This window comes from Drosophila sulfurigaster, chromosome 2L (assembly GCF_023558435.1).
Source record: "Drosophila sulfurigaster albostrigata strain 15112-1811.04 chromosome 2L, ASM2355843v2, whole genome shotgun sequence".
Classification (NCBI taxonomy): Eukaryota; Metazoa; Arthropoda; class Insecta; order Diptera; family Drosophilidae; genus Drosophila; species Drosophila sulfurigaster.
Genome location: NC_084881.1, coordinates 22,678,094 through 22,703,235, shown reverse-complemented (window position 1 = coordinate 22,703,235; position 25,142 = coordinate 22,678,094). Strand labels below are relative to the sequence as shown.

The 25,142-nt window shown below is 37.8% G+C and overlaps 1 protein-coding gene and 1 long non-coding RNA gene across 3 annotated transcripts; both read right to left on the bottom strand.

Moving 5' to 3' along the window:
* Positions 1-239: 239 nt before the first annotated feature.
* On the bottom strand, positions 240-1,918 carry LOC133850225 (uncharacterized). 2 transcript variants are annotated; one of them, XR_009895606.1, is made up of 4 exons: positions 1,440-1,918; positions 1,160-1,368; positions 969-1,107; positions 240-910 (listed from the first exon to the last, which is right to left on the bottom strand). It is a non-coding gene; the product is annotated as an uncharacterized LOC133850225 (long non-coding RNA). The 2 variants fall into 2 exon arrangements; XR_009895605.1 differs by having other exon boundaries at positions 240-1,107.
* A 22,055-nt stretch (positions 1,919-23,973) lies between these two features.
* On the bottom strand, positions 23,974-24,498 carry LOC133849970 (uncharacterized). Its single transcript, XM_062285959.1, has 2 exons — positions 24,296-24,498; positions 23,974-24,220 (listed from the first exon to the last, which is right to left on the bottom strand). The coding sequence occupies exons 1-2, from the start codon at positions 24,423-24,425 to the stop codon at positions 24,063-24,065; spliced, it is 288 nt and encodes a 95-aa protein (XP_062141943.1). The 5' UTR covers positions 24,426-24,498; the 3' UTR covers positions 23,974-24,062.
* Positions 24,499-25,142: the final 644 nt, after the last annotated feature.

The window sequence follows — 25,142 nt, the reverse complement described above, 5'->3', positions numbered from 1 at the left end:
AAAATGTAATTAATTATTTGCAGCCTTACATACCCATAATCTCAAAGAATATTTTAACTTTCATAATATCCTTGCATCCGAATTGTAATACTTTGTATTTGAATGTTTAAATTCAATTATTGCTGGAATTTGTATTTTCATTGAAATACGTTCTAATGAAAAGTTTTCAATCAAAATCATACTATTCTAATAAATAACTTTATATCATTTCATTATACTTAATGATTAATAAACGATCTGCAATCACTGAATTCATGGCATCAATTGGGCAGCATTGACAGTTCCAATCAATTTGCAAAATTTAATTATAATTTTCCATATATGCGAAATGTTGCATACAAAATGCAGCATACAAAAGCTCTCAAACATTTCACGAGATTTTGAGCAAAATCTGGCAACAATTGCACTAAAAGCGAATAAGCTGCAATAGTAGCCGAAGCCAAATCAAAATCAAAATCCTCGCACACCTGCACAACCACATACAAATACACCTGCATACAAGCCCATACATATATATATATGTAGCTGGCCAACTATTAATCCGCATCCGAGTTATAATTCATGCTGATTGTATGAACATTTCAGCTTTTATGTGAACCGTAAAACTTTACTTCCTGACTTTTCATCAGCCAGTAGTCCGCATCCGTACCCTTTTCACTTCGAGGGGATGGCAGGGGAGGTTGACGGCGGTTGCAGCTTGGTTTACCTGTTCAGCGTGTTGTAACCAGACAAAGTTTTTGCTGCTCTCCTCTGCTCTGCTCCGATTTCAGGCAAAAGTAGAAAATTTTCAATTTTTGTGTGCAGCATGAACAATATTTTTGTGTGTGAATAGTTTTCAGTAATTCCAGTTACAGTTTAGTGACTTTTCTGCCTTCCCCCTCCTGCCTTCCACTTGCATCTCTCTTAGTCACTATGGATACAAAAGGCTTATAGCAGAGAGAAAGACACAGCGAGACAGAAAGACACACATCGTTTGGCATTTGACTATGTCCAGTGCAGTTCAGCTCAGTCAGCTTTCTACCTCGTGTTGTAGTTGTAGTTGTCGCTTCCGTTTCCGCTAGCAACTTTGTTCACGCCAAAGCGAGGAGCTTGCGAATACACTGCGCTCTAGTTAAATATGATTATTATTAACCCTGGCAACACACACACACACACACACATAATACTCAGCTTGTGTGTGTGGCACTTAACAGGCCGCCGTCGCCAGGCAAGACTTGAGTGCTTCAGCTTTCTGCCTGAGAGCGAAAGTTCTGCTTCGTTAAGGACCAGCACATGGAACAGCACAGCTTCTCCTCCATCTCCTCCTCGACAGTCGTCACTCTTCAGGTGAGTGGCTTGGCTCACGTACTTGTTAAATGCCACGTTTCACTTGAATAATTGAGAGCGATTAGGCCAAAAACTTTTGCATTGATTAAGGTTTAAGTTGGCCAAACATTTACCCAAACTCCACTCCACTTTATTGCCTGCTTCTAGCCACACATTGTTTTGCCACTCACTCGCTCTCTCTCTTCATCTCGCTCTCTCATTCTCCTGGGCACCACCTTTGTCATTTGCTATCAGCAAATGTTTAAATATGTATTACGTGTGTTATACTCGTGTTCAGCAGCACTTGGGGATTACCAACTGCCTCCAGACGGAGCTGTAACTCGAGAAGTTGGAGTTGGAGTTGGAGTTGTGGCTGGCATTCCACTTTGAGTTTTGCTATAGCTCTCTCACATTGCAGTTGTTTGAGTTTTAGTTTTCAGTTAGCAGCCTAGTTCTCTCAGTGTTTACCTTTAAAAATTCAATGCTCTGGGTATTTGAATATGAACTCAACTCAACTCTGAATGTTTTCATTGCTCCAGCCTCAAGGCAGACAATCAGTCAACAGTTTTTCATATCGCTCTCTCATGAATTTCATTTCGCAATTATCAAATGGCTTGCAATTTTAACTAAACTCATTGCACAAGCATAAATTAAAGTCATCAAACTTTTAGCTTGGGGATAGAAACAATTCTGAGTGATTTGTGGATTTCTTCAAATATTTTTGGAGTATTAAAATAGCAAAGTATAATAAATGGTCGCACTAAATAAACTCTCTCTGTTAGTTTTTATTGTATTTTATTTTGTCGGTTTCCCTAGAATATTTTATTTTATAATCACATTAATAAATGTATCGAGTTTGATAGCTGTTGTGATTTTATTAAATTGTAAAAGATATTTATTTATTTAGATTACAATCAAATAAAACGAGTAAGAAAACTACAGTCGAGTGTGCAAATTAATACCACAATATTTTGTTTTTATTCAAAATTGGTAGCGGGTATCTCAAAGTCGAGCACATTCGACTGTAGCTTTCTTACTTGTTGACTTTACTTATTTTAAAACGTAAATGATTTTCACATTTAGAAATTAACATATTTTCACTATATACATTTAAATAATGTATTAACTAAATTAATGTATAAGTATTAAATAATCCAAAGCTAATAATATAACTTATTTATCTATTTCACAATTAAGATGTATTATGATTATTCATGTCTGCCCACTCCTCGCTCTTTGCTTTACTTGGACTGCTGTTAAAGGCACAAGAGTATCTGAATTTTCCTATGACTAGAACATGCCAAATAGTTTCTCAATTACTAGTTTGCCAAGAAAATGTCTGTGCTGTTCTACCTTTCTGATTCAAATGACTCCTGACAATAGCAAAAGTACTAATTACACCTCAAACTGCTACTAATGAAGTTGTCAAAAAGAAATGTGTGTTATTGCCACAAAACGTTGCATAACTGGCAAATACCTTTCAACAGCAACTACACACGTACACTGAAAAACAATAGTTTCTGAAATAAAGAACATTCGTCTCATAAATTGTGTTCTTAAAATAAGACCACTTTAGAAACAAATTTGTAAAATAAGAAAAAATGTTCAAATTTCGGTAATACATCGAAATTTCTATAAAGTTATTGTCTAGTTTTTATTCATCCTTGTTCTTTGGGTCCATAAGTAGAGTCTAGTATCAACAATTTGTGACATAACATACGAACAACTGAATACCCGAAATTGCGAAGTAAATAATATATTATACTAGTAAAAGGATAAAAAAAAGGACAAAAACAAGTCAAAACACAAAATTAATGTATCATATTATAATAAGATTTTGAATCTTAAAATTATAAAATTTTTGCCTTCTATTAATAAGAACATAGTCTTATATCAAATATTCTTTAAATTAAGATGTGTTCTCTAGCTTTAAGATTTTCATGTTCTTGACGCACTTCTTACACCAAAATTCTTAGATCTATGAACAAAATCTTGAATCTATAACTTTATTTTTTTCAGTATTTGACAGTGCCTCTGACTTAGCATTTGACTTTTTCTCTGGCTGTCGCTGTCGCTGTCGCAATGTCTGTTACTGATACCAATAGGCAAACAGTGTGCAATGCAATGCAGTGTGGCCAGGCGATATGCAAAGTGCATATGCAAGGATCGACTGAATGCCGCAAGCAGTATCCTGCCGGGAATACAAAAACAAGTGCAGCTCGGCTAAAGGACTGTTGGCTCCTAGCTGTGGACTGTGAAGTGGGGCCATCATTATGCGTGGCCAGAAAACCCTTCGTAAAATATGCGACTGCCAAAAACTGAATGCAAAAATGTGCAAGAGCAAAAAATGAAGAAGGCAAAATTGAAACACAATGTAGCTGTGTGTGTGTGTGTACTCTCGAGTTTTTCCAGTCTCCCATCCACACACACACACACACACACACACACACACACTCACAGAGAAAGGAGGCACATTATCTCAAGTTTTTGGGGAGACGGAGCAAATGTCAAACGTTTTGCCCGAACGCTGAAAATTTGCATGCAAAGCCCTGACTAAAAGAGAATAGCCTTGTCATGGCCACGCCCACACCCACTATGTCCACCCTTGGGAAGAAGAAGAAGATGATGAAGAATTCAACGCCCATTTTGGGGCGAACTGCGTTTTGCTTTTGTGTGCGATTTGAACAAATGCAAACACTTTGATTTTCGTTTTTTGCATGCCAACCAGCGAGAGAGAGGATCAACCGGCAAACAGAAAACACACATACACATTTATACTCCAACACACATGCATAGTGTACGTGTGTATGTGAGTATTATTTATGTTCTACGCTAGAAATCTATTTGCACCACACCACAAATCTCAGCTCAGCGAACGCAGCGAAGCGGCAGTAAAAAAAGCTGCTAGGAATGAGTTGCAAAGAGAAGGTTGACCTGAAGATACCTTGTAAAAACATGGAATGGACTTTAGGCAAATATAATGTGGCAGTTGTGAAGATGTATCGAATTACAATTAGTAATTAGATTAAGTCTGAAATAGTGGCAGAAAGAAATATAAAAAATAAACAGATTAATATATAATTAATACAATATATTTCTTTATTTACTCAAAATGAATTAAATAGAAAACTAAATCTATCAGTGCCAAAAATTGCTAATATATATTTTTAATTGTTTTGGGTATATAGAATTTAATTAATAAATAGAACAGAAAATGTTAAAAATGTAATGTAACTATAAATCCAAATAACCCATAATTAGGAAATATTATAAATATTGAATGTAGAATATTTGAATAATATATATATGTAATTGAATGTACCAAATTTCAATATCAGCAATTTCTGCCATCTAACAATCAATTTGTAGTCCAGGGTACAACCAGAAATAGAATTGTGGCCCAGCAAATCTCCGACAAGGATATTTCGAGCAGTCCAGGCCATGCCATGCCAGGCAGACAAACAGCAAACAGGCAATGGCAATGGCAATGGCAAAGGGCAACGCATCGCATTCGCATTAAATCGAAGTCGTTCCCGTGACACGCCACTCGAAGTGCACAGCACAGTCAATCCCCTTCTCTTTGCCCCTCTCGAGGAACAACAACAGCTTTTGCCATTTGGCAGCTGAATTGTTTGCGGGCAGTTTTGTTTGCCAACGGAGATGGAAACGTGAGCAGCGAGAGAATGGGATATTGAAAAATGTAGAAATAGGTTTTAGTATTTTGCGCAGTTAGATAGCGAAGCTTGACTGTACTTGGTAGCATCACGTGCTCATCTCTAATCCTCGCAGACACAGTGCCTGCAATTCCCCAGAGATTTCCTTTTGAGTTGAACGCTGCAGTTTTGCTTTTGCTGCGCGCTGTTTGTGTCTTGTTGTAGGCGGTTAGTTTAAGAGAGGAAGAGGAAGAGTTGTTACCAACACAAACACACCTACAATCACACAAACACACACAAAGACAGACGGACAGTCAGACAGAGGCAGAGTGCAGGGCACTTGCATATCTGTGTAAATTTATGATTGCCCCATTTCCGTTTTTTACAGTCAGTCGCTGCTATTGACTGTGCCACCCCCTCCACCGGCTCCTCTCGAATAGCAGAAGCTGTCCCTCTCCCTCTCTCTCTCACTCTCTGGCTTTGGCTTGCTTATCCTGTGACCGGCATTATTGTGTGACCCCCTTGGGCTCCTCTTGCCTCGTTGTTGATTCCTGCCACCTCCAATCCAATGCTGGCATCTTTCCTTTGGCTTGCTTTATTTCTTTTTTATTCCAAATCCATGCTGCAACAACAGCAGCAGCAGCAGCAGCCTGCAGCTGACTTGCGACTGGGTTATGTCCTGGGCACTGCTACGGCTGCCACGGGTATTGACTCGTCGTGGTTCGCTGCCCGCTGCCGCTGCTCGCTGCTCCTGCTTCCGATTCCCCCAGTTCGCCATCTCTCTGGCTCTGGTCTGGCTCTGGCTCTGGTTCTGTTTCTGGATCAGGCGCTGCTCCGTATGGGGTTTTAATTTTGACAGCTGCAGATAAATTGTTAAATGCAGGCTCGTTTCAGCTCTCTGAGTGCTTTATGTGGGCTTATACTTGTAGGTGTATTTGTGTGTCGGTGTATCTGTGTGTGGTTGAATATAAATTTATCTGTTCTTTTTCCTTCTCTCCTTGCATTTCTCTTTCTTCTCTTCTCTTCTTTCTTTTTTTTTTTTGTGCGCTCAGCTGTCGAAGCTGTACACATTTTTCAGCGTTTTTCTTTTGTTGTATGGCATTGACAGGCGCGCATCAAATGCAAGTCCCCAAGTCCGAATACCTTCTCCCTCCTCCTCCGCTTTTGCAGGCCTGATAGGCGTCGAATATGCAAACAATATACATATAAATGAAAAAAAATGAAAAAGTGAGTACAAAAACGAGGCCACTCGAAAATGTATTGTATCTATCAGTTTGTAGTCGGCATGAAATATGCTGCATCGTATTTACGTCATAAATAAAAATGGCGTTAACTATTTCCCCAGTTGCAGTTGAAGTTATCCCATTTTCTCCCGCTCCTTTTGACTCGACGTTTTCCATTTTTTATGATGCGTCAACATTTAACGCAATTTAAAGTTTTTGTCATTGCGCATTTATTTGTGCAGACTCATAAAAACAATAGCAATTTGTTTAATATTTATGTTTGCAATGGCTTCCAATTAACATGCTATTATGTTATGAATAAGTAGTTATTGCCGAGTATTTAACAACACTGAATGGTTTCATTTGCTTTCACTTGCAATCTATTATTTTAGTCACAAAACTCACAAACTTTCATGATTTCTTGGATGAAATAATGTGCGAAGGTTTTAGTTTAAAGCTCTCAAAATTTAGATTTGTTCTTCTTTCTCTTATGATACCCTGAAATATGAGGCTTAAATTAAGTAAATGTAGAACGTTCAGCATGCAATTTACAATATATCCCTTGAAATTCAGCAAATCAATCACAAATTGAAAGCTACTAATTGCATTAATTTAAATATTCATTCGTCTTTTCTTTCGAGTATATGTATATTTAAAACACTTTCTGACAATAACATCGATATACCAATCACATACTTCGGTATGTTTTTAAAACATATATTTTAGCATTATTTATTTGGTATTTTAGCATATTTCGGTATATTTGTTTGGATTATTGTAAGCATAGATTTTTCTTTTTTTTCTGTATAATTATTTTATCTATAGTAAGCATCGACTTTTGGTATTTTTTGTGTTTTGGTATATTGTTGTATTTTTGGTATATTTTAATACCGCACTGTTTGGCTTTTATTGCTTTGTAGTGTTATTATAAGCAACTAAATTTGAATTTGTGTGAAACAATCACAAACAGCAACTAAGTTAAAAAGCTTATTATTGATGTCAACTATTTGCAAGCGCTTACAAATATCCTTTGGCAAGATCGATTGGCAGAAAACCCCACTAACAAAAGCCAAATCTTTCAGACTTGGCTCATTTAAGTCACTTAAAGCCAACCGCAGGACATTAGCGCAAAATCTTCAGGAGACCAAAACTCAAGAGGCAGCTGCAAAGTGAGGATGCAAGCAACTTTTGTCACTTCCGGCACACACACAAGGCAAAAATCTGCCGCAGCTGCAGTAACAATAATGACAACAACAATAAGCAAGAGAAAGAGAGAGTGAGTGAGAGAGAGAGAGAGAGCAACGCAGTTAAAGTAAAGTAACTGCAATGAGCTGCCGAAAGCCGCGTTGACATTTTCATTTAAATTATGCACATCACTTGAACTTCCTGGCCGCAGACAATGCCAAAGGGTAGAGCTGAGCTAAAGGATATGGAGGCCATGGCTGAGTTGAAGCCGAAGACAGCAGACAAAAGGACGTAAATGAGAGCTGTATGCAAGATAAGACTTATTCCACATACACATTGCTCTCTCTCTCTCTCTCTCTACCTCTCTCACCCTCCCTCTCACTCTCGCCTTTCTTCGTTCTCTTGCGCCTTGAAGAAACTTTGTGTCAAGGCGCATTTTACAGTTATGGCTGGCAATGGGCAACTTTTGCCATTCGGCCTGAGACTCTCCGGGCCCATTGTCTGCTCCTGGACCTTTGGCTCCCCTCCGCCCTCTTCCCCAATCCCCGATGTTGCCTCCAGCGCTGTGCATACTGAATACAGTTGCTGAATTCTGAGATTCCGGTGTACTCGCTGCCACAGTCGACTAATTAAAACGGAAATCCACAATGGCCGTTCCCTCCCCTTCGCTCCCATCGTCGTCCCCCCAAGTTGAGTCCAACTTCCGCTTAAGTAGCAATGCCAAAGTAAAAGAAAATTTCATGTTTTATGTCTTTCCTCTACTTGCTGCGCTTTTCTTTTCTTTTGCCTCTGCTCTGGCAACCAAAAGTTTTTTATTATAATTTCTTTTTTTTTTTTTTTTTTTGGTTGTTGGACAACGCCAAACGCTTGTAAGCAGCCGCTAAGCCAAAAATACATTTAAGAAAAAGAAAGTCGAAAAAACATTTGAGAAAAAAAATAACGAAAGTTTTTGGCGTTGTAAAATTAATAAAAATTACGAGTGTCGAGCGCAAAAGTTTAACGCGTGCCGCTTTGAATAATTGTCAGGCCTGAACTGATTTGTGTGGGAAGGGAGGAACTGGAAAGGGAAAAGAAAAGCGTGGTGGATAAGGAGAAGACAGAGCGCGTGGGTTAACGCAACGGATTTCCAAGGGCTTGACTTGGTTTTGTTAACCTGCTGCCGTCATTGAAGGCTTATCGGAAATTATTTTGCACCCACTGTTATTGCCGCTGTTGTGGCTGTTGCATTGTTTCGCACTGGATGAAGAGAGAGAGGAAAAGAGGAAGAGAGAACGAGCGTAATTAGAGGACGCGACGCGCTTTACGGTTATTGCCGCTACGCGTGCGTATCTCTATCTCTATTATACGGCACCGGATGCGACCCATTCGCAGACCCCGAGGACACACTTCCTCGTTTCAGATATGACTAATGTATGCACATTACATTTAGCCAACCAGCTAACCTCACTTGCCCCGCCTCCCCTCACTTCACTCTTTTCACTTTCCGCATGCCGCGTGGACGTGCAGATAATGACAGTTGCATGACGACGCGGCACAGCACAGCACAGCTCTGCACAACGTAGCAGTTGTGCCCCTGCGGCAAAACGAACTCAATCCAGCCACATCACCCAGTTTGAAGTGTCCCCAGCGATAGCAAACCTTTCTCTCCCACTCGTTGTGCAGCGGAAAAGCACTTTGACCATGCGGTTGGGTTAAATGGGGACAACATTTTGCACAATTATTAAAAATTTTCACATTCTGCATGGTAATTTGCAATTTTCATGAACATTCCCATTCAACAACACAACAGCAAAAGGTGTGCAACAAAAATTAAATTGTTGCATCCTACTAAAGATGCGCATATGCGATAGCCAAGCACAATTCTTATTGACTTTGCTAAATTAGAGTTTAACCAAAGGTGACTAAAGCAGCTGTGACAGAAAACGCAATTGCTGAAACTGTCAATGAAGTGAGAAATTGTGGAATTTATTTAAAAGATAGAAGAGTCGTGGGACGTTAAAGAAGCTAGCTTCGTCATTTTATTTTTAGCTTTTAGCTTCATCATTTTATATATATTTTATAAAGAAATTGTTGTTTATACGAATAACTCAAATAAATCAATAACCAGCGTAATTTTTAAGCAAGAGTCTTGGTATTAGTTGCTTCGCTGACAATCTGGTGTATTTTGTTCCCTATGGTATTTTTCCAATGTAGTACCATATTAATAAACCAAATATAGCCTTCGACTGCAACTTTCTTGCATGTTTTAATGCTAATAATTTGCTAAATAAATGCAATCTTTATTTTACCAGAGAATATCTTATGATTGTTTAATTTTGAACAAACAATCAATTTATGAGAAATAAAATTATTTTCATATTTAATAATTCATGACTTTTGCTTCAATCAAAGATTTCTCCAGTGCATTTCTAAGCAGTTAAATATATTGTAAACAAAACATAAGTTTAATGTCTGTTAAGCACATCAAAGTCCTTAATTGTTAGTAATGTTTGTGTAAGCAAAGCATAGTAATTTATCCACTTCAACAGCAGCCGTCAGATCAATTATGTGCAAATAAATATAAATTACAAATATTGAGAAATGTAAAGCACAGATTAAGCTAAAGATGCAATGAAATGTTTTGTAATTGCCATAGATTCACAAATTCGATATTCAAATGTGCTTTGAAGCGAAGAACTTCGTTAAATGTGGAATCTTTAATATTGCGGCAATTGAATTAAACTAAATTGAAATAAACTACATGCAATGACACAAACACATGAATAGCTTTTCAAATTACATGCAGCTATTGAAAAGTGAAAATAAACTTAAAATTGAGGAAGAAAAATGGCATGAAAATGCAATTCAATCGTCTTAATTAGCAGAAATCTCGTAAAGTGTTGGCCATAAAAATGTTGCTGCTGTTGTTGTTGTTGCTGTCGTAAAAATGCATAAAATTGTGCAACCCAATGAAAAGAAAAATGAAGAACGTTCAAGGCGAATAGACAAATTGGCAATTTGTTGGGATATTTGGCAACAAAAAAAAAAATTGCAAATGCCAAAGCCAAAGTCAAGCCAAAGCAAAAGCAATTTTGTCTAAGAGTTTTCGCCAAGGTGTGCAGCAAATATGCATTTAATAGAGTTTCCTCACTCTTGTGCGTAGCTTGCTGCTTGTCGTCTAGTGCAGATGGTGCAACTTTTACAGCTGCTGCTTCTGCTGCTGCTGCTGATGCTGCTGCTGCTGGTGTAGCATCAACAAATTAAGTATACGTCACGTTGCCGGCAATCATTTATGCACTGAGCTCAAGTCATGCAACGGAGTGTGAGAGAGACAGACAGCTATAGCAGCTGACTGAGTGAAAAAGAAGCAGCTGTCAGCTTTATAAATAAGCAAAAGCTCAAAAGCTGCATCCACTAGCAACAGGCCACATGCAATATGCAACATGCAACATGCAGCATGCAGCATTCAGCAGGAGGCAACGTACAGCATGGCAGCCAAATTGCCAAATGCAGCCAAAACTCATCCTGGCTAAAGTTAACTTATGGCATAATTCTTTAAAAGTGCCAGCGCCTGGCATTGGCATAATGAATGAGCAGTCGAATGAGCAGCTATCCAGTCAGCTGCTCACACACACACACACACACACATGCTCATACATACTAACTTGAAATGCCTCCCTCAAATACGCATTCAACTTTGCATTCACATTTGCATTCGTATTGATTCATAGCCGCTGCTGACAGAACCATTTGCCGCTGCCGCCTTTGAATGAGTGAGTGCATCATCAATGCCGCAAGAGAGAGAAAGAGATAGATAGTGTGAAATTGAGAGCGAGAGAGAGAGAGAGATAATTATTCACTTGACATCCCCGATGAGATAATTTGCCTGGCGCCCATAAAACTGATAAATATGCATGTTCAACTTTGTTCAGCATTCATTTTTTATAAGCACACGTGTTCCAAGAAATGCAACACACTTTATGCATTTTGAATTCGCATTTATTTCGAACGCGCTATAAGGACAGCTATAAAATAAATGTAAGAAGATTTTATGAATTTGAAGTACTGCGGACATAAGTATAAATCTCTATCCGTTTTTTAACGTAATTATATAACAACTTAATTTTATAAATTTCAAATTCCATGAATTTTCCTGCGCATTGAATATTTTAAACATTTTCAGATAATTTTACAAAAATTAATAGAACTAGGTTATTCATTTTATAGAATTTTCTTGGGTTAATAATTTTAATTTATAGTGTAAGAGTGAATTTCGACAAAAAAATGTCATATATATATATATGTGATATATACTTAGATAAATAGATATGTATGCTCAACAATTAAGTTAAGCAAAAAGCTTTATGCTTTTATAAAGAATTATATTTTTCGAATAGAATTTTGAAAATTATTATTAATGAAAAACGTCCTTATGATATGAATGAGTTTTCCGTAAAATGTATTGTTATCCTACTTCATTACAGTCCTTTTTCTAATATCTAAAATCTATAAAAAAAAAACTTCCTATTAATTTTAGAATTATTGATATGGAATATATTGATTTGTATATCAGACGGTAGACGGTTTTGCAGTATCTTTAAAGTGATATGTAGAAATATTATAATTTAAACTCTAATTTATTCATGTATACAATTTTGCAGTGAGTAACTTTAGCTAAGAGTAACGTTTTCGAGAACGTTTTAATTTGTGCATATGCTGCAATTTTCTTGTTGACCTCTTTTTCCAATTTGACTTTAACCAACCAGCATTTGCATTGATATGAGAGCTGCCTCCGAATGAATGCTGCCGCATATGAGTGCCGAAGAGGGGGAGAGAAGGGGAAGCGGCAGCGGTTGGAGGTTGGCTTTAAGTTGTCAGCTAGTGAAATTCTATTAAATCTTTTAACCACATTGGACAGGGTCACGTTTGGCAGCTGACACGTCGACGCTTTTTTGACACTCGGCCTCTCTCTCTCTCTGTCTCTGACTCCAGGCACTGAAATGTCGAGCCTGATGTCGAGTCTGATGCGGATGTGAATGCTGATGCAGCACGAAAAATTGCAAACAAAATTGAAAATTCAGCGTGCTTCGTGCTGCCAAAATCAACAAACGTCTTGCGGTCTACGCTCAACCAAAAAAAAAAATATATGTATATAAAAAAGGAGTCTAGCATCTAAAATGTGGTTGGGCATTTAATGTGAAGCGGCATTCACCTCATGGTGAAAATATTGTCAAGGTGTCAGTAGTCAAGTTAATTTGAACAGTCAAACTCATACTGTTCGCTCCTCTGGCCAGACTGCGGTTGTGGGATGCGTCTAACCGCTCAGCTGTAAAAGAGCCAAAAGCCAACATTCAGGATATAGGATAACCCGACTGGACACAAGAGTCAACTAGTGCCAAGAGAGTGTTTGTGTGTGTGTGTGTGAAGTGTTACCGCAAAATGAGTTTTATTGGAAATGAATGTTCAGCTCACACATACTCTCTACTCTCTGTCTCACTCTATCTTTGTCTCTGTCTCTCTCTGGTTGGCCAGCAGGCATAAAAGCATTTTGGTTACGGTTTGATGGCCATGCGACAGCAAACGTGCGACACTCTGATAGCGCTCTTGTTGCATTTGTCCATTTGGCTTTTAGCAATTCGCTTTTTTGACACTTTCCACACACTTGCACACTCGCATGCACAGCAGCAAATCCTTCAGAGTGTGACAAAAACTGTGAAATGCACAAAAACAACGAGAGAAACGAACAAATCCAGCAGTTTGTTAAATACCAGTGCGAAGCGAACAAACTTCAAGTCTGTCGCACTCAATATTTATGTAAATTTCTCCGCCCATTTTCTTTTGCCGCAAGTATTTCCATAATTAAATGTGAAATAAAGGCGAAAGAAAAAAACCAAAAAAAAAAAGAAAAGCTATGCTGCAAAAGTCGTCGCCTGGGCCAGCCAAAAATGCGCACAGAAAACTTGCAAGAAAATATGTGCGGCCAGGATAAAAATCCCAAAGGCAACAGAGGAGCACAACAACAATGCAACTGAAAACAGAGTGAGAACGAGTTGATGACAGCGATGCTTGAATACACTACAGTTAAGAGAAGATTTCACAATGTATTAAATCTTAAAGGGAAAGCTTTGCTTTACCTTATCATTAGCATTAAGCTTAAAGAATTACACAAAGTAATTAAATATTAAAGCATTGGCTTAACGAAAGTCCAAGGACATGAAGAGTTAATTGAGCATTAAGCTTAAAGAGTTTGAGAAACTGTGTAGTGATTAAATAATAAAGCTTTGGCTTTATCTACAAATTTTGCAGTAATTAAATGTGATTTTATTGCAATCGCATTAATTTTCTATAACCAAATTAATTCATAATATAATTATTAAGTAAGTAAAATAAAATATAATAAATAGCAATAAATAAATACAATATTTAATTGATATTCTTATTCACTTAAATAATCTTTGTACTAAAACTTCTTAAAAGATTTAATTAAATTAAAGATTTCTGCCACTAAATGATTAAGGAAATGTTTAAGCTCTCCTTTCAATTTTTGCTAAAAAAGGCTTCTAATGCTGCTCTAAAAATGTCTGCTAATATTTCCTTCATTTATGAAGCTCAAGTTAAGCTTCCAGCTTGTTTAAAAAAAAGATGCCGCAGCTTTTCGTTGCCTTGCCACTTAAGCTAAAGCTCTTAGCTGTGCTTTTACCTTCTAGTTGAAAGCTGTCTTAGCCATAAAAGAGCAAAGTGCAACTGCAGTCGGTTAGAATAATGTGGCATGCTACGACTGTATAATGCGGCACACAAGAACAGCTGGCGCTGACTGAAGCTGCAGCTGCTGAGGAGATGAGAAAGTGGGCAAGAGAGTGTGGTTGCCTTGAGGGGAACATTGAAGTTGCTTGCTGCTTACCAAGCAAGCAGCGAGGCAATGTTGTGGCCCAATAGCTTCTCAACTGCAGCAGTGCATCAGCAATCACTTGACGCAATCGCCGCCCTCTGCAAGCCATTAAGGGGGCGTGTCTGTGGTGTTGGCATAACTTTCAAAAACTAATTAAGCCAACTTAAGTGCAACGCTGACGTCGCCGACGTCGTCATTTTGGCCTACCAGGCATTTCAATCAAGAGGCGTCGCCACAAGAGAGAGAAAAACGAAAGAAACTAAAGAAAAAAATAAAACGATGAAAGCAGCTGCCAAAAAATGCGAATACAAAGTAGGTTTGACTTCGAAAGGGAGACAGAGACAGAGAGACGGAGAGAGAGAGAGAGAGAGAGTGGGGGAGGTGAAGAGGTGTTAGTGTTGATGTTGATTTAGGTTCACTTTAGCGTAAAATGAATGTCCCACTTCAAATAAAAGTCGCTCGCTGTAAATCACGCAGCGCCCAAGTGCGAGAGAGCCGTCTACTATTTGTGTTTGTGACACTTTTGCACAGATTGGAGGAGAATGTAGGGGAGCGGAGAGCGGGAAGGGGAGCAACATAACAACACTTGAATGCGACCGCCGCATGAAACTGGCTTGCACTTGAGTGTCAACTCGAAGACTAGAAAGAGCGAGCAACAACTAAAGGACAGCCGAAAATGTCCAACGGCGACGACGACATCGTCAACGAGATGTTGTTGATGACGACGCCAAAGCTGCACTTTTCTATTTTGTTGTTGCTGTGGTTGCTGTTGTTGTTGTCCTAGCTCACACCGGAAGTGGCCCAGCCGCAACTGTCAGCGTGGTCGGTCGGTCGGTTGGTTGCTCGTCCAGCACTTCATAATTTCTTGACAGTGGCTCCTGCTGCTAGCAAAGCAGAAGCTCTGCTCTCACTCTCTCTATGTCTCTGTCTCGCTCTACCTTCTCATTTCTAGCTGCTGCTGTGCAACGCCTTTGGGGTACCCTGTGCTAAATGACACTTTATAATTGTGCGCCTCAGTGCAAAAGTTTAACAATAAATTGAAAAGTTTTCACAGCTTTGCCGCTGCTACTTCTGCTGCTGCTGCTGCTGCTTCTGAAGTCAAGTCAAGGCAGCGGCAAAGGCGTTTCTTATTATCCTTTTGGGCTGCCAATGCCTGTGACACCACCTCTACCATGTATATGTGTGTGTGTGTGTGTACTTGAGTTTTGTTGAGTTTTAAATGTGCATTTTACAAATGTTACTTGTGGTCTTAACGCTGCCCCGGGGCCAACAACAACGACAACGGCAACGGCAAGAGGCAATGGCAATGCCAACTTTGGCCAAAACTTTTTGTTTTAGCTTTTAGTTCTGTGTCATCGTTGCTCTCCTTGTTGTTGCCGTTGTTTGTTGTTGTTGTTGTTCATGTTGCTGCTGCTACTGCTGCTGATAGTGTCGATTATTAAAGCAGCAACTTCAAATGCCTCAAAGGCAACAATTGAATTTGGCTAACGAGTTGGAAATGCAAATGACAAAGCCCAAAAAACATTAAATGTTGCCTACTTTTAGGCGCACTTCCACCAGTCGAAACTTTAGAAACATTTTCTCCTTTTAGTAACATTTTCTTAAACAGGTTTAAATTAACATGCTGCAGGGCTTTACAATTAACATAAACATATTTTCACTAATGAAGTTTAGTAAGAAAGTTCTTAAATTAGGCTCCTTAAATTAACAACAAGAAAATGGCATGTCGAATAATTTAAAAAATTTGTAAGAAACTTTGTCAAAACTTAAGTTCTAATAGATTTGTAGTATTTTAATAAAAATAAAAAGATTTGCTTTTTTGCGACTAAGCACAAAATTCCTAACATTCAATTTAAAATTGTTGAATTTAGTCAAGTTATTGAATAGAATGGCAATAGAATGCCAAAAACTTTGCCCGACACTTGTCGAAATTTTTAACAATTTGCAAGTATTGCATTGTGGAATGTGCTTTGTGCATTTCTCGACCCAATTTAGCATTTGGGGAAAGTTCATAGGGTTCATTAGATTAGAAATTGCAATGCCAATTACACGCATAATACGCACCATTACATAAATGCCAGGCATCGGCATTTGATGTCAGCAAGTTGCCGCCCTTCAAGAACTTGCTGATGCAACTTTAAGTTGCGCCAAACAGCTGCCACCGCAGTGAAGCCATGCCAGGAGGCAAGTGGCAACAATCGGGCGGAGATTATGGCGGAACAAGCGCAAAAACTATTGGGGCGTGGGCCACATTTACAGCAAAACAATGGGCAACAAAAACTCTTTTGGCCAGCGCGAAAATGCATGCAATGTGCGTTGCATTTCAGCTTCCCGTTTTCCATCTCTTTCCTTTCTTTCCATAAAACGTGGCAAAAGTTGAGCAATAAAAAAAGCCAAGTTTTCTTTGTGACACTAGCCACGTTGCAGTTGCTGCTGCTGCTGCTGTTGCTGCTGCTGCTTTTGTGGCCATGTTGGGTTTGTTATTTCATTTTGCATATTTTGTGTTATGCTTGTTATTTTTGCAACTTAATTTTTGGTATGCATTCTGCGGTCTTGCGACTTGCACTTCCAACTGCCAACTGGCAACTTAAGGCAAGGTGGCAAAATAATACCACTTACGTTTATTGCATGCCATAAACACAATAAGAACAACAGCAACAATGCAACAACAACACATTTGGCTGGAGCTTAGGCTTATAACTCTCTCACACCTACTATTCATATGTGTCTGTCTTGGCCTTAAGGCTTAACCGCTTGACCACATAATTACGCCGTGCACTTCCCCCAGTTCCCAGCTTCCAGCTTTCAGCTCGCAGCTCTCAGCTTCCAGGTTTCAGTTTTGCAGCTCTCAGTTTACGGTTAGTTGCATTGCTTTGCTTTGTGGTTTCCCCAATGCCAATTAAAAGCCATGGAATTTTACAAATTAAGCCTCATTACGCACACTCCAACTCACACATACACACTCTCTCACACTTACACTCACACACACACACACACACACACAGAGTGAACCACAATCCTGTGCAGCTGACCGCCTGTTGACACATTACCTTCGGCTGCAAATCCATTTGCTGGCTTGTGGCTAGCCTAATTGCCCATAATTTCGGCCGTCGACTAAGCTCACATCCTCGCATCCCATGCCCTCCCCTCCTCATTATCCACCTCTATCCAGCCGCCATTAACTCGCCTCCGATGTATATACTTATGAGTGTGCAACTTTTAATTAAAGAAATATACTCATATACATTCATTAAGCCTTCCACACACTCAACGTGCTATGCACAAAAACCGCCGGAATTTGAAATATGCAACATTGCAAACGAAGTAGATGTTGTTATTAATTGCACTCTACTCCTGTTAAGTTAAAGTGAGCGAAACAAAACAAATATCCAATGTATATAATGGAAACATTATTAGCATTAGCATTAGCAAATCTTTAACAAAGTATTTTTTGTTTAAGTGCACTTCAGGATTATACAGTTTGCGCCTTTCTCAGTACCAGATTATGGAAACAGAAACTGCATTTATAACTCCAACACAGATTTATGTCTTTTCCATTTATTCCTTGTAATTTGAAGTCAAGTAATATTGTCAATTATCGTATTTCTTCATTCTAAAGTTATACATAATGATAAGATTTAAAGTCATAAGTTTTAAAGTCATAAGTCATGAATCTTCGCAAAAACGTATCGCAAAAACAAAAGTACATAAATATTATAAGTGCTATATCCTTTTATAACTCCACACTTTTTATGTCGATTTGCACAGAGTTATTTGCGTATCAAATTCGTAATCATCTTAAATTACTATTTTTGATACTTACCTCGAAAGTAGCAAAATTAACTTTTTAAGCTTTTACTCTAAACCAAAATACAATTTTTCAATGTACCCATAAAGTTATGTAAAACTGTGAAAAACAGTTGGGCAGCTGTTTCTAAATGTATTTCATACTATGCAATACATATTCGACATATTCGGAATAAGTCGCCTATAGCACTTATAACTCACATAGCCCTATTGCCTCATTGCTGAAATGAAACTGTGCAGAGACTTATTAATGGTGAACTTTATTCTTCTAAGCTACTAAGTTAAATTAATTTTTGTGTTCCGGTCAGCTGAAATTCTAGAGATTTTCTCCAAATTTTCATTATAACTTTACTTGTTATAATCCCTTTCGTATTCTGTGTGAGAATTATAATAATCTCTATAACGCAATATACTGTAGTAAATCAATTCTTATATAACATACATACAGAATTATGTTTTTCTTCCAATTGGTTAATTATTTGAAGAGAGTCAGATCGTTTACTTTTAAACAATGTGCGATGCAGTGTTGTCCGGTTTAGAGGGTGTTGTAAACTCTTATATATTCACAGCAAATTAAGCCAGCTGCCAATTGGTGTGAAGTGTTTATGGCTGCTGTTTGTTTTTATACCCCTCTTGTCCCCAAAGTTTCCTCGGTTCGTTCTAGATGAACAGTGAACAGTGAAAAGTGCTCTCATAAGACTCCATCCTGTGTTCTGTTGCCGTCTCTGTTGCACTGCTTCCTACACTTGGAGTCGTGTACTCGAGCTCTAATCGCTTCTAATAACGCACAAAATTGAAAAACTTATGCGATATCATTGGGGACTTAAGCAACACGACAAGTGCAGCTGTTGGGGGAACTGGAACTGAACCCAAACTGGACTCGACAACTTGAACAACTGTGACAACTTAAAGCAGAAGTAAGCAACGAACAGGAAAATCACCCAGCAAGTAAGAAAGGAAGAAAAAAAATAAAGAAAAAAATACATATAGTATATGGGAAAAAAAAGGAAAATAGACAGAGACAGAGACAGAGTGGGAGTTTTGTAGAGAGAGAGAGAGAGAGAAAAACTGTCGTGATATGCCGTAAACATGACCAGCTGTAGCTGTAGCTGAAGCTGCTGGCGCCAGGAACTGAGAACTGAGATGGTGACTGAGCCAGGATTCTGGTCATGGACGCATATTGAACTCTGGCGGTCTGTGAATCTGTCTCTGTTTGTATGTGTGCGAGTTGTGTTTGTTTTTGCTCTGTGTGTCACTTTGGAAATTGTACAGATTGTCCAACAGTTACAGAGCGTGCAGCGTCTGTTTGTTTTAATTTCTCTTATCGGCAGGCAGCTGCTTCTGATTCCAGCTAGATCTTTAGGTCCTTCTTCAGCTACAATTGCGCTCCTTCTCCTGCTCCTGCTCCTGCTCCTGCTCCTGCTCCTACTTCTGCTCCTGAAACTCCCCAGTGCCATACAATTTTAATTGCACAATGGCAGTTCCTTTTGTTTTGCCGAGCTACAATTTTAAAATGAATTCATGGCCTCTGTGTGCTATGTTCCCTCTTTTGTTTGACGGCTCTAAATCCGCAAGGAGTTCACTGCGTACAAGCACAAGCACAAGAGCACACCGAGTACACTGAGTACACCAAGTCACTGAGCTGGGATGAGCTGAGTGAGCTTGAAATAGGATCTAGGCAGCTATTTAATTGAAACTTGCTTTCTGACTCCGTTGGGCCAGCCAATAAAATGTTTAACTTTGATTTAGTTAAGGGATTTCAAAGTAAATTAACTTAAAGCCTCCTTTTTAAGCAAAATAATAGCTGCAAAACTCAGGCAATTTGTTGCGATATCATCAGGATAACATTTAATTTAATTGCATTTAATTAAAACAAAAGAAATAAATTTACAGTCGAGTGTGCGCATCTGTGAGATACTCTCTGCGTTTTTTTTTTAACAAAATCATATGCTAGAAATATATCAAAATTATATTACCAAAATACTAAAATATATATACTATATAGTGTAAAAAGTATATCAGTTTGTCAATCAAAAATCAAGAATATATATAATATTTACTTTATACTTTCCTGCAAATATAATTTTATAAAATTAGGAATAATAATTTAGGAATAAAAAAATAAATTAAAGAATTATTACATTGCAAATGTTAGTATTTAAAATGAAAATAAGTAAATTAATTACAACAAAAGCTGTTTCGGAATTATATGCAAATACAAATACTAAGATTAAGATATAATATAGAAGGTTGGCACTTTATTTTATGCATATTAAAAATAAGTAAATAAGTTCTCAGCAATCAGATTTGCCTTCATGTTTCAAACCCACAAACATTAATTGTGCTTGACTTATACTTTTAAATATATTAAACATTAGCCTAGGCCTAGTTAAGGGATTTCAAAAAAATTTACTAAAAGCCCCCCTGCTAAGCTAAATAATAGCTGCAAAAGTCGGACAAATTTTTGCGATATCAACACAAATTATTTAATTCAATTGTTCAATTCCCAAAAAAATAAATAAAAAATTCATTATAAAAGGAAATGTGTGTTCGGCAATAAAATGAAAATAAGTTAAATAATTACAACATAAGCAATTTCTGCAATATATACAAATACAAATGCTAAAATTAAGATACGATATCAAAAATTGCCATTTAATTTTATGCATATTTGAAATAAGTAGTCAGCAAACACTTTCTTCAAGTTTTAAGCCCACAAACATTTATTATGCTTGGCTTATGACATAGATAAGGGATTTCAAAGAAAATTAACTTCAAACCCTCTTAAGCTAAGTAATAGCTAAATTATCAAAAAATAAATTAAAAATTCATAGAATTAAATGTTAATATTTGCAATTAAAATATGTAAAATATTCTGCAGAAAATGTTATGATATACAATACAATAGAAATACTAATATAACAAAAAATGATATCAAAGATTGACATTTTATTTTATGCATATTTAAAATAAGTACTTAGCATACACTTCCGTCAAGTTTGAAGACCACAAACATTTATTATGCTTGACTTATGAGAAAGTTGTGAGCGTATTAAAGACCTGGCTTGGTTTGTTATGCACAAAGCTTTAGATTATACCACAAAAAATGGCAAGTGGAGACAGCCAGCCAGCGGACAATACACTATCAACTACTTCATCAGCTTGTTAATGGGGCACATACGCAAAGACTTTGTCGACAAACATGCTCATCTTGAGGGTCCGTCTCTTTTATGTACTCGTATCTATTTCAGAGTTTTCGTTTTCGTTAGCTCGTTGTCTTGTCTTGGGCCTGGCCATAAACTCTTACACATTCTCTTAGCTTCTTAATGAGCGGCTCTTAACATTTCGATTCTAATCCCTGGACAAATCTTCCTTGAACTGCGCCGTCAAACAGCCGTGGCGTATGCGTGTCGTAAACATGTTTTCTATCTGCCCCAAAAATTCTCTAGTCGCTAGCAGCAAAACAAAACAAAAAAAAAGAAGAAAGGACCACAAAAATTAAACAGCCGCCTGACGACTTGGCCGAAAATGTCCAATAAACACATTTATCTGACCCACAAAAGCATAAAAACCTGCGCCGTCGATAACATTTTATAACTCGGCAAAGTGCCATAACCCAGCGAAATGGCCAGAAACGAAAGACCCAATTCAAACAGATCCCTCGGAAGGAGTCTGTGTTGTATCCCGTTCCATTTCCCCCCCTCTCTCTCTCTCTCACTTTTGCTAATGAATTAAAGCCACAGCCATTAAAAGTTAACCAGCAAGCAGACAACTACGAGTAGACAGCTCGCTTCACATAATATTAAAGATAGCAAAATATTTGCATAACAACACACAACAACGAGTAAGGCAAAAAAACAAACTAAACAACAACAAACACGCTGCCAGCCAGCCATAAAAGTAAACTTGAAATAATTTTACATTTGGGCATAAAACTCATATACTCGAAGAGCATAAATCAAATAAGAAAAAACACAGATATAAAGGTCGCATAATTTAATACGTAGCCAGGACATCCGACAACCTCCATCCTCCATCCAGTCCGCCAAAAACCCACATCATACCACAACCAACAGAAAAATAAGAGAAAAAAAATGAAACTTGCTCAAAATAACATAAACCAGCAGCAAGTTTAGACGGAAATGGGAGCGAAGCGGGTGTTTGACTACAAGATACTCTGTTTTAATGACTGCAAATTATGCGAAATTAAAGTTTTGCTCAATATTGGAAGCAGATTGACTCTGCTTTTGACTTCCGGTGCAGACTACAAGCCATTGCCATTGAGACAAGAATGGATACCAAAAATAATGTTGTAAGAATTCATCTACATATGTATAGAATATAAATATCCTCGAAGAAGAAAGATATTTATGCTTCTAGCATGTATTAAAAAGTTTGCTACTGTTTATATTATTTATAGAATCACTATAAATAAAAATAGTTCAAGTCTAATTTCATGTACGACAAATATACAAATAATTTTCAATTTGTATGTAAAAAGAACCTCATGTATACAATTCTAATAGGAAACTTTTTCATATAACAAACTGTTATATACACAATTTTATACAGGGCCGAAAAGTATGCCATAAAAAATTATTAAACCCTGCCATGTCTGAATTAATGAGTTTGTATTAAATTAATATGACAAATTTATAATTCTAATACTATTCGTCAATTTGACGACGTTAAAAAGCAGACAATACAACAATTAAACTAAATAATATAAAATGCGAACAATAAAGTGCAGCTCTGAATTTTGTTTAAATAACAACATGAAATAGGTAATACTCCCTCTTACTTCTAGGGTATGTCGACAAAAACAAAAAGTGTTAATGAACAAAATAATGAGTTGCAGTGCCCAGTTTTGTGCCACACAAAACATTTTATGACACTAACAGCTAAACGCCACGGGGAAAACTTCAACATCAGGCAGAGAACGTCAGGCACAAACACACACACACACACACATAGAACTCTGGACACCCAACGCCAACACATTCACTCGAGAGTGTGAGAGAGAAAAAGTAAAAAAGAGAAGCGAAAGCGGGGAAACGAAATAGAGAGAGAGAGAGAGAGAGAGAGCAAATCAGAGTCGCCGCATGAAGCAATAAATAATCAGGAAAGTTTCGTTGAATCGAATTATCACCCCCTGAGGTGCAGTTCCGTAATGAATTTGTTTTGGGGTTTTCTTCTACGGCATTTAGTTTCATTACGTTTTTAGCTTCGCCACCAACTTCGAGCTGCATTGCGGCTGCGTGACCCAGCTATATAAACTCCCTCCCTCCCACCTCTTTGACCAAGTTGTACCTTGTACTCACTGTGCCGCAAAAGTGTGGCCGAGTCAGTTTTTGATTCGGTTTGCTCAGTTGGTTTGTTTATTTGTTTGTTCTCATTCTGCTTCTGCTTCTTCTGCTTCTGCTTCTGTTCGTGTTCGCATTCAGTTCAGTTCAGTTGAGTTTGTTTTGTTTGTTATTTGGTTTTCTGTTTTTTATAGCCAAATACCATATACATATGTGTGTGTGTGTGTGTGTGTTTTAGCTATGCAAATCTGCGGGCGCATATTCATTTGATTTGATGTGCATTCTGTCGCTTCACATTTATTTGCTATTTGCGATTGCTTTGCTCTTACTTTTGGCTGCTGTGGCTTGTTTTTGGCGCTGTCCTGTCATTGACTTCGCACCCAATTCCAATTCCATCCTGCATCCCCAGTTCGATTGGCAGATGTTTGGCTAAATTTAAATTGAGTTTCCGGTTTGTTATCTCCTCGCACAATGCAAAACTGACACCCGACAGACGTTAAACTTTAATTATATTATGGCTTGTTCCATCTGTCGAAAAATACAGAACCAAATTTAGAGTCTTGTGTGGAAAGCATACAAGTATTAAAGCTGTCTCTAAAAAATAAGTTTCGGAAACTTTCAATTTGAATTTTCTGTATAAACATGTTTATTTAATTTTCTAACTCAACCTAATTTAAAAACTAAAACCATTGCACAAATGTTGACTAAATTATCCATTTCAATAAGACAATTCTGGGTCCTCTATAATATAAAATCGTATAGTACCAACACGATTGCTAAACGAAGCAATAAACGGAATCGATAGCAGAAAGAGCATTTCAGTACGTGGATCTCCCATGCGAGGAAAACGCTCTTCAGTTATATCATAATAACCAGCTGCAACGAGCGATAAAGAGAGAAAATGAGTGTCAAGAAGAGAGACAATCTTGAGATAATATTCAAAGAACTTACCACGTATCTGGGAGAGAGTTATTGAGGTGGCTGGTGAAGTGCACTTGGCATTCAATAAGGTTTGCCAAATGTGTTCCGATATGCCAGGATGGCGTTGTTTCATCTTGTAAAATAAATCATCCAAAGACATTTTCAAAAATGTTTTCTTATCAAAAATATATTGGAAATTGCCGTCTGTGTTGTTTCACAGCACAACTCGAAGTGTTGTGAGATCAAACTCACAGGTCTCTCATTTTCCGCCTACTCTCTCTTTCTCCCACCCAAAATAAAACCGGTTTTCAAAAGTACACCACCAACTCAAGCACACACACAAATGTACCAATGCAGTTGCCCTCCCCGCCCTCTAAATTGTAGAGTCTAAAAGATACGCTCTCATGCGCTCTCTCTCTCTCTCTCTCTCTCTCTTTCTCACTATCTCTCTCTGTGCTTATCAAGACTACATTTGGTGGTGGATTTTACAGCAATGATCGCTGAGCATTTTCTAATTTTGGTGGTGGGTTTCTTCGCCGTGTGACTTGGCTAGCCGCAGCCAAGACCCAAACCTTAGCTAGAGCTGTTATACAGTACACAGCAACAAAAATTTCCCCACTGACCGTACATTTCAAATAAATATTTTCTATACATTTTTAATGACAAACTTTTGCGTTTGTTCTTCGTTTTGCAGTTTGAGCTATAAAAACTTTACCTTTCTTATTACTCAACATTGAAACTGCTAAACAAAAAGGTAGAAAAACTCAGTTATAGGTGCGAGGGAACGATGGAGCTCGAAGGAAACATGGAAAATGACTTCAGACAAAAAAGTTGTGCTTATTTTCACACTTGTGGTAAACGAAGTGGGAAAATAATT

Bases quoted from the DNA above. Each gene is read 5' to 3' on its own strand.
- LOC133849970 (XM_062285959.1), bottom strand. From the start codon at position 24,425: ATGTCTTTGGATGATTTATTTTACAAGATGAAACAACGCCATCCTGGC. The intron at 24,221-24,295 runs GTAAGTTCTTTG...CGCTCGTTGCAG, and splicing joins AACTCTCTCCCAGATACGTG to CTGGTTATTATGATATAACT.